This window comes from Mercenaria mercenaria, chromosome 2, assembly GCF_021730395.1.
Source record: "Mercenaria mercenaria strain notata chromosome 2, MADL_Memer_1, whole genome shotgun sequence".
NCBI lineage: Eukaryota > Metazoa > Mollusca > Bivalvia > Venerida > Veneridae > Mercenaria > Mercenaria mercenaria.
Genome location: NC_069362.1, coordinates 13,735,801 through 13,746,654, shown reverse-complemented (window position 1 = coordinate 13,746,654; position 10,854 = coordinate 13,735,801). Strand labels below are relative to the sequence as shown.

The 10,854-nt window shown below is 34.8% G+C and overlaps 1 protein-coding gene across 2 annotated transcripts in view; it reads left to right on the top strand.

Annotated features, from left to right (window-relative positions):
* Positions 1-693: 693 nt before the first annotated feature.
* The window catches only part of LOC123563241 (uncharacterized), a 123,447-nt gene continuing 113,286 nt past the window's right edge, over positions 694-10,854 (top strand). For both annotated transcript variants that reach the window (XM_045355930.2, XM_045355929.2), the window contains exon 1: positions 694-783. In XM_045355930.2, the coding sequence (XP_045211865.2) occupies positions 717-783 (67 nt within the window). In that variant the 5' untranslated portion in view covers positions 694-716. The remainder of the gene's footprint in view (positions 784-10,854) is intronic.

Sequence of the window (10,854 nt, the reverse complement as noted above, 5' to 3'; positions counted from 1 at the left end):
TCTTCAACATTCTTCCAAAAATTCTGACAAATAGGCCGAAATGTATATAAAATTATTCAAAATCCATTACTTTCGGTTTTGTCGGGGCAAAACACCAGTTTTTTATAGCAAAGAATAGCCGGTGCCGACGCAAAGAAACCGCCGGTATAGCAGATTTCGCAGAGTCCGCCGATATGGATTTGCACCGTGAAACCTAGAGGAGATTACTTTTATCTACACTGTCACGTGACATTGGAACATGGTTGGGATAAGAGTGAGGTTGGGTGCGCACCATAAACCGGTTTAAGCTCCCCAGTGATGTTTTGCCAATGACCGTTCCAAGGCGGTGTTCCGCTGTGTTCCTTTGTTTGTTTTGTCATCGTGTGTTTGCTTTGTATGTGAGTGTGTGTGTTAGAAGTGTGCACATCTGCGTGACGTAGGTTTTGTTTTTGGGAGGCTGCGTCTTTTTGAACGTTGCATTCCTTGGTTTGATATTTATCCTTGTTGTTTTTTTTTTGTCCAGGGAGTAGAATCTAGTCATTAGTTGATAATTATGACTCAAGGACACAAAACTGTAATTAAACTCGATCCATTCATGTGCCGGACCCCTTTGGTTGAAAACAGTCACTAGAGCTCTTCTGGCCTGTCTGTTAATTATTCAGGAACTCTTACATTGAACATGACGTCATTTACAACTTATTACATGACGACGTCATCTTAATATTTTGTTTACTAACATGGCGGATACTGGCTCCACCGATTCAAGTGAACGCTGCAAGGAAAAAACATCAGATGGTGAATCTCGTACGTTTTTCTTTTTATTTGATTGTATTCTGCGTTTGGTGGTAGAGTAGATGATTGAATGAATTTATTTCAAACAGTATCTTGATAAGCAATGTTCCCTTTTCCTATGCGAGGGCTCAGGCATGGATGAGACACTGACAATTCAAGTATTTTTTCTTGAGTTCAGTTGTCCCCAATATCTTTTTTAGCTTTGGTGAAGTCAGTCTTGTGGTGTTTTTGCCACTGACCGTTCCAAGGCGGTGCCCCACTGTGTTCCTTTGTTTGTTCGTTTTGGCCTAGTCCAAATAATTAGACGTGAAAAAGTCATTTGACGTTCAACAGTCAATATTCTGACATTTTACATTTTTACTATCAAAGCCTTTTTCAACGTCTAAACGCTAAGTATGAAAGAAGTGTAGCATACAATCAATTTCTAAAAAATTATAAAGTCGGTAAACTTTGTACCTAATAGGAATAAAAATACCTTTGCTTCAATTCTGCAAGGTTAAAATGATTTACAATCCATTATTATCCGCGAAATGACGCTTCATCTTTTTGACATCGAATGTTTATATTTGACATGCCACCATCTTGTTTCGAAATTGAAAGTACCAATTAAATTTGATCGGCGGTAGACGAAAAAATATTTCCCGCCAAATACTTGCATTGTAATTTTGATTTTTTTTTTCATCATAAATGTATATTTTCTATTTTTATCCTTACAAATTTTAAATGTCTCTTCTGGAAATAGAAAGATTATTGTCATTTATAGTTTCTCTGTATGAGAAAGAGAAAAGGTAACTTTCGTTCAAGAAATGATTCTAATATGCAAATCATGTTTACTTCCGGAACACCCTCGGTTATTACCCTGCCACTATTCAAAACTTTCAACGGATTGGATACTGGATTAATTAATCGGTTAATTAATTACAAATAAGGTAATATATAACTTATAATTGCTGCCATAAAGCACATTTATGATTATTCTTCATACTCAATGTGAAAGTTTCAGTCATTTTTGCCAGAAAGTCGTTTAAAAACCTTCAGATCAAAATTCAAATCTGAAGCGATTTTTGTGCTATACCGTATACGTTATTTCAGTTCAATGTTAAGACCTGACATAACATGGAAAATAAAAAATGTAAAATATCAATTAAAATGAACTTATAAAGTGATATGAGTTATGTCAGGTCTTTTATTTAGGACTACGTTTTGGCCTAATGTGTTGGCTTTGTGTAGAGTCGGTGTACCCGGTTTCGCACACATTTCCTAAGAATACCTTCCTATCTAGCTAAAAATGATTAAATTTGAATTTACCTCTATATGTTTTAATAAACACACTTATTTCGGTTTGAAACACGCTACTTTCACTTCCCACTACAATGACGTCATACCTCTTAGTGTACTTGATTCGGATAACATATTTTGACCAGTTGTTGCATTTAAGTGTACCCGGTTTCGCACACCCTGCTATTTATAGAACTCAGTGATAACAATGCAGTTACTCAACAGAAAAATATTAATTAACTTTTAAACCATTTATATAATTCAATTTAAACATGTATTTTCCAATAAAACATCTGAAAGTGAAATTTAAAAGCAGTTATGAAAGTGAAAGCTAGGTACCAAACCCTGTTTTTACTTCTAAAAGCAGAAAAGGCTAAAACAACTGAATACATGAAACAAAAATAAAACAATAAAAGCTGTTGAATCACAAAAGACCCCCACAAGTCTAATTATTCGATTAAGTTCTCTGTTTTGATGAAAAAACGTAAAGCAAACAATCGAGTTGAAGGCATTTTGGAGGTTGGGAGAACTTCAGTAACTGTTGAAATATTTTTCATTTAGGTAAAGTAATAGGTAAATACTTACATGTTAGTTGGAATAGTGATTTTTCAATTTATTTTGCCCCTTATTGTTGTTTGCATAGTCATCATTTTCATGAAATTTAATATTTTTCAGTTGACCTACTGGCTTCCATTGATATTGTTATTGTTTTCGTCTGCACTTACCAGAACGAGGCTCCAGTGGGGAAGGACCCCTTGTGTCAAATTATGTAGGGAATAACACAGTTTCGTGTAATAACAAAGAATTGTTAAATTTTCTGCTTTCGCCTCAGTCACAATCAAATGCATTTTTTTGTTTCACTTGGGGTCAAAAATAAAAGTTTGTAAAACCTTTTTATTTTGAAATGTTAATTTACCATATACCTTGGTTCTACAAAAACAATGGTAGTTGTCGCTGTCTGATAGTTCGACAATATTTTTTTTTCGATATAAAGATGAATCTTCAGGGAAAAAATAAAACAGACATGACCATTTTTAAGGGACTGTTTTATTCAAATAACTCTTTGAGACCCAACAAAATTGTTACCACATGATAAGGTACATAAAAGTAATGTAGAAAACCCAAAAAACTAATAAATTACACAAAAATTTGTAGTTACTATCTTCTTTTGAAGTTCAAAATTCTAGAAATTTTTGTTTTCTACTTGCTTTCAGTTTTTGCATACCTTTTGAAATGCATTTATTCAACTCAAATATGTTATTTTCTAAAAATTCAGTCATTTCTCTTTAAATAATGGTCTCATTTTTGTGATTACGACTATGTTTGGCAGAGATATCGCAATTTTAAAATGAAAGCCGAAATTTACCCAAAAAGTCTACGGACAAGACATCATCGCCAAGTGCTTTCTACATAGGTTTTAGAAGACAGTCTTTTAGTTCTGTTGAACTTTTTATGTTTAAAATGATCAAGAACAAGTAAATAACAAACAAATTTAAGAAAAGAGGTATAATTGACGGTCTTTGGAATGTGTCTTCGAATAATTGAAGGATTTGAACAACTGTGACTAAATCAAAATGTCATTATGTGACAAGTTCTGTGCTATTGCTTACATAAATTAGGACTAATTGTTTTCATATTTCACTATATACTAAAAAAAATAATGATACTTGGAAGGATCCTCACTAAAATAGGCTGTTAAAAATCTCTTTCAGCTTGGTGTCTACGGACAAGACATTTGACCATAATTTCTGTCTAAAAGACAGATAGAGTAATAATGTTTCTGATCAATGCTCATGCATTTAATGGGCTTAAGAACTGACCTTGCAGCCTGTTATGTACACCATTTAGACTATGTTTATTTATCTGTAATAACTTTTAACCTCAACTAAACAAAATAAACCACAATCTTCCTGAAATTGGATGGTGGAAGAAACCACCTGACTAGACTTTGTTGAGGCAAATTATTTACATGCTGTTATCAACCATATCAGTCAAGAAATGGTAAAAAAAGTATAAACACAAAGTTTAACATGAAGAACTCTATGAGTTCATCTAAACATGTTCATTAAAGTAGAAACATTAAAAAAGTAGGAAGAACTTGTTAAACTTATAGCTGAGAACAACATCTTAAAAAGATTACAACTGTGTCTTAAATGGAAAACTAATGAAACAAACTCCCATGCTGACTGCTTAAATAGCTATATGTTGTAAAATACTCATATGACATTTATTCTGTGAGATCCATAACTCATACTATTATTTTAAGTAGTCCTGCAAAATAAAATTCCTGTGAATTTTAACCTGTTTACAGAATAATTAAATGTTCACTGTGATAAGTTTTTATCACTTAGTTTTGAGTCAGCTAATGACTTACATATTATGCTTTTTTCTTAAAATTCGCAAGATACATTCTCTTTTTCTAGCCAGTAATATTTTTGATTAATATTGACCTTTTTCCATTATATAAGATAGTATGACCTCAGACAAAGTTTTTTAATTATCTTTTTATCACATTTACTTCTTTTTTTTTTTTCATGTTATCACCTATATTAATATCATTTTCTTGGAAAAATACTGGAACAAATGTTAGTAACTCCAATCGTAAATCAAACTATGATTTCAAAATTCTAGACCTCTGCCTCTGATGCATGTGGGGAAGTTGGCGGTTACTTGCAGAGAACATGTGTACAGAATCAATTAACAATTGTTAAGTTACATAACTGAAATTCTGTTGAAAAAGGGCATTAAACCCCCCAAAAACAAACAAATCTAAATAGCTCTCATTTTTGAAAGGGAGAAAGCTGCAAGGAGACCACGGTAATCACTCACATAGTAAATTGCTTGTAATTTCTCTTTTAAGATGATTTAAACTGCTTCAATTTTATGTGATTTCAGTCAGTTACAGAATAAAAGTTGATAGGCAAATGAATAGAATGAAATCTTGAAAACCAATCACCATTATATCTTGGCCCTGAAGAGCACAGAAATATGCCATCTTGAGTGGATTGTAACAAAATGTTTAAGTTGAAAGTGGACAGCCCACACCATGTCTAACAATAGATCCATACTCCACTAGAATATGACCAAATGTCAAATGATTTTGCTTCTATCTTCTCATTCTTTCTGTTTTACTACTAACTTGTAAAAGATTGGGTTTTTTTGCATTTCAGAGTCTCTTGATTTATTTCAAAGAACTCTTGATATATTTCTAAGGTCCAGTGCTGGTTTTTATTGAAAACAGAAAATATATTGAATAGTATTTGCATAATGTCTTGTCCGTAGACACCCTCATTGCATGCCTTGTTTTAGCCATAACAAAGGGAGGGTTAGAAAGAAATGTATTATTCCTTTTTTGATAGCTTTTAACATTTATATAAGTCATGTATAAGATTAAAACATATTCTATATCCATTGTACTTCTCAGATTCAGATTGTACACACAAGAATAAATGGGTAACATTTTGCATTTGGAAGAAGTAAGTTTCATTAGAAATATATTTATTCTATATTTTGTATAAACATTAAGTGTGGTGTATCATTGATACTTGATAAATAGCTCCAGTATGATTTTGTAAATGATATTTGTCAAAAAGCCTTCGTTTCTTTAGTGTCTACGGACAAGACATGTGTCTACGGACAAGACATTTTGCAATTCAACAACTATTTATATCTATATAACCCAGTTTAATTCCGTCTAATGTTTATCAACTTAGACACTATCCTAGCAGCTTTCATACCAGCAGTGATTAAACTCTAATATTGTATCCTTCACAAAGAAAATAGGTGTCTACGGACAGGACAAAAAAATTGGCGCATTTATCATGTCTGTTCAGAGTCAAATTTGAGGAGATAAGAAACTTCCACCTGAAAGAATGCTATTATTTTCAGAAGAAGGTAGACTGAAGTTCACACAGAGACAAATAAGACAGTAAAAAAAGAATTATTTCATACTGAAATCACATATCTGATATGAGGAAGAGCAAAAAGGCAAAATATATAACAAAACGGTCATGTCAGTCTTCAGTACATATCTTCTGTTGTGGGTGACATAGACAGTTGAAATAACTTGCAGCTGAAAGAAGACGAATTTTCCTGTAAACCAAACAGCACAAAAAGGTCTTGCTGGTTCAGGTTTTAATTAAAATGAAAAGACAAAAAGCACATTTTTTAAGGTGAAACAATATAACACTGAATTTTGGCCTTTTTTCTGTTATTGGACAGCATGGCGTTCGTTTTATATGTACATCAGCTACCTGATAGTAGTTTTACCTGCAACTGGGTAGTGATATGTAACTCCTGAAGTGCTGAAGACAGAATATATAAACATGCACTTTTAAATTTGGGTGTATAACATGGAGCACCTAAAAAGTATGCATTTGATTGTGACTGAGGCGTTTATTCTCACAAAGTACATGAATTTACTGGGTGTGCGAAACCGTGTACAGTGCGAAATCGGGTACACTGACTCTATGTGTGTGTGTGTGTTTGTGGTGTATTGGCCTTGTGTGCGTGCGCGTGTATGTGTGTGTGTGCGGGTGGTGTGCACGTCTGCGTGCTGTAGGTTTCGTTTTGGGGAGGCTGCGTATTTGATGCGTGGCATTCCCTGTTTGATATTTGTGTTTGTTTTTTGTCCTACCGACCATTGCGTAGTGTATTGTAGAGTTTGCAAAACGTTGGGCGAATCTAATGAACTGTTTATTTTACAGACATGGGAAATTTGAGAGAGTACAGTATATGCCTCTACTCCGTTTTAACAGCTGATCGCATGTATTGACATGCTGCCGTTTGTCATAGGCCACTCCTGGCCAAAATATCAATTTACAGGGATATAAACTTACTATTTTTATTTAGGGGCCCAGACTGTCTAAAATAATTTTTAACATTAGGTATATGAGCATTTTCTCCAAAATTTTAGGGGCCCAGCCCAAAATCTAGGGGCCATGGGCTACTGGGCCCCTGCTAATTTATATCCCTGATTTAGGATTAAAGGAAATGTGAATGTGCTATAAAACTCCATTTAAAGAGTTTGGGAAATTTTGTATAGAAAGAAACAAACATAATGAGCCGAGTCATGAGAACACCAACATAGTGGCTTGTCGACCAGCATGGATCCAGCCCAACCTGCGCATCCGCGCAGTCTAGCCAGGATCCATGGTGTTCATTAATGGTTTCTCTAATTGCAATAGGCTTTGAAGGCGAACAGCATGGATCCTGACTAGACTGCGCGGATGTGCAGTCTTGTCTGGATCCACGCTGGTCGCAAACGCACTACGTTGGTTTTCTCATGGCGCGGCTCATTAATGATCCTTTCATATAATGAATACTATTTTTAGTTTAATCATATTTTATTGTATATATATATACATATTTAATACACACACATACAACAAGCACACATAAATACATCAATGTAAATATACAAAAGGGTTGGGCCAGAAGTTATAACAACATTATCGGGGGCCCTCCCCTGAATACTATTTGAATCAGTGTAGACGCTTCAAATTTAAGAGAATCGTTTTCCTCATCCCTGTGATTCCGTCATGTTTTCAAACAACGGCCGCCATTTTATGAATTTCTCCACATTGTAATAACGTCATAAATATGCAAAGTATTGAGGTCAAATGTGCCGATTCCCAACAGGTGGCAGAAAATGCCATCTTTGTTGTAGAACATAAAATTAACCTTATTTCTAAAGGTAATCTCTTGTGTTACCATCCTGGCATTGTAAATGTGACTGCTCTTGATTCTTGGTGAATTGAAATGGCCGATGCCATATGCGCGTAAAAAAAAGGAGGCACTAAACGCGTGTTTATTGTTTAAGATACGCATCTTACCTGTAACCATTCACCATTATCGTATACGCAAACTTACAGCTCTGGGGGCAGCATATAGACGATAATTGTTGGTTTCGGTGTAATATCACGTTATAATTTCACCGAGTGGGCACCAAAAGCGATATTTTCACGAGTGGCGCAGCCACGAGTGAAAATAACGACTTTTGGTGTTCACGAGTGAAAATTACCGTGATATTACATCGATACCAACAATTTTTCTGTTTATTTTATGTCTAAAACTCTACTTTTGTTGTGTTTATTTCAATAAAATGTCGAAATTTGCGGGAAATTTTATCAGGAAGCATCGCAAAGATGACGTCATTTTAACGACGTCATCGTCATATTGTTTCCGGCTTTCAGTACGCTCGGTAAACTTTTTGACGTTAATCCGGGTATCAATCAGATTTGATAATTTTCACTGAGTGGCCAGTGAGTTTATCAGGATATAATTCACCGTTATATTTCGATAAACCACCGAAAAACAAAATAAGTAATGGATTTTTTTTTTTTTTTTTTTTTTTGTTGTATTTGTTTTTTCAAAAGCGATATTAAGGTGTTAGTTAATACTAAATTATTTTAGCTCAATCAGCGGTCGACACTAACTTTTAAGCCTGGTATGCTGAAGGAACTCCTGCTTTGAACTTCAGGAGTTCCTTCTTAAAATAAGGAGTCCCTGTAAGATAAAAGCCCGACTAAACACAGTATTTATCAGCAAGTTTACAAAGTTGTACAAAGTCTGTATGGTCTGCCCTATTTTGCAATGTAATGTGCATTACTGAATAACATCCTAAGCTTGTGTCTAGATGCTGCTTGCAACAGACTAAGGGACTTTTCCCCAACTTTTACAACAGACTTTTCCACAGCCAGCTGATGCAGCTTTTGACTTCAGCTCATTTTTCTGATGTATCTCACTAAATGCATGCTTTTTAACTGTTCGTATCTTGAAGTTGACGCAACCAGTAATAAATGAACCAACAGTTTCGTACTTTTTGCAGACAACCCAAACCATTGATTTATGTTCGTCAAATTTCAACTAGCCGAAATCTTTCGTTCAAGATGCTTGAAAAGTCCGTTTTCTTTTATCCATACTCCCTTTGAATCCCCAACTGTTCGCCTTTCGTTTTAGGCTTTTAGAAGTAGGCTCACTTACGCCGTTAAGAAATCTTCACATTATTTAAATAAATAAATCGCGAAAATACATGACCAACGATGGGTGACCGAGCAAGTTCGGTTGAACTAATCGAGTTAACTTTCACGCCGTATATAATTGCAAACTATTTTAGTTAATCGTCACCGAAACGGATCTGGTTCAGGGTAAATAATCTCCGAAAAAAAGATCAAATATTGTAAATAAGATTTATTAAGGCCTGAAATGTTTCTGCCTTGTTATTTCGTTGGGTTGCGTCTCTAGTTACTCTTGTTAACTCTCATGGACATAGGTCAAGTGAACTGGCTCAAAATACGGGTATATCATACCACCGCTTCCGGTGACAGTTCAATCAAATACGCGTGTTTTTATGCGCGATTTTGTTGTTTACGTTTTTTTTTCAATTAGAAAAATAATAAAGAGTCCCGAAGGAACAAAAAAATAAGAGTCCCAAAGGAACATTCAGTTTGGGAGTTTAGGAGTATCTTGCCCTGCTTTGGTGTCCGCGGGACACCGTGAGCGTTGATCGCTGTCAATTGTGATGAAAGCTTCAATCTTACTTAAACCACTCTACAATCGGCTTTCTAGAAAAGCCAGTACTGCAGTACTAATATTATATGAGAAGATGTGGTCTTGTCCGGCCCATAACTTTGACATACATTGAGGAATTTTAGAGCTTGTCCAGGCCATATCTTAGATAAGTGTGGAGCAATCTGTTTTTTGTTTGGCGTAAATGTTCACCTTTATGAGGCGGAGTTTCGTGTGCACACCTCGGGTCCCTATCTCGAAGGCCAAGGTCATACTTGGGGATCAAATATCATTTTAGAGCCTTTCCGGGCTGAAACTTTGCCATGCATATAGTAATCCTTTTTATTTTGCAAAAATGTTTGTCTCTATGAGAGTGTCGCGTGCAGACCCCTACCTCAAAGGTCAAGGTCATACATAGAGGTCAAAGGCCAAAACTTGTTGCTGTTAGTCCTTTTCACACCTGGCGGGCTCGACATGTTGCCCATGGGTATCTAGTCTTTGAAGTTGAGTTTAAAAGAAGACGTTTTTACAGAATAAAGAAATAATGTCGATCTTTATGGTCCCTACAGTGTCAGTTAAATCTATCTTTTAAACCTTCCAATAATGCTTTGTTTTGCATTTTAGTTGAATCTGCAGCTCATTTCATAAATAAGATATAAAGAAAATATATATTATTGAATGGAATGGAATAGAGATGACTGAGGTCAGATACGGGTAGCTGAATTCGAAGCTATACGTATAGATCTATTGTCGAACATGTTTACAACTCCAACCACTTTGTCAAGATTTATTTATTTTAAAGTAGATCTGTAAAACTTTATTTTATTTAGAAATAAAGTTAAGAATAATTTGCAAACATCATAGCATAAACAGTTTAGCTGTTATGGACTAGATCATAACATTAGTGGCGTTAAACGGTTATATAACAATGTTGTTTCATAAATATTAATGTCAGTTACATCAGGTCCATTTCGATAGACCTATTTTCCACAACACATCCATAAATTTTGTTTAAGAAAACGAGAAGAAAAGTATGGAGTGAAATGAAAGTCAGTCTAAAACAGGTACCCTTATAGTGTCGCATTTCAGAAAGCGGTTTTCAGAATAAACACTCTACTTTCGTTTCCAAGTAAATGCATTTATGAGCATAAAAATAGTATCTTATTTTATGTTAAGTACATTCCACTATGAAATATATACACATTTGGCCCCCGGGTTACACGCAAATGCGCTAAAAATGGAAAATTTAGGATCTCTTGTATTAGGGACTTATTTCGACTATAAAATGGAAGCATA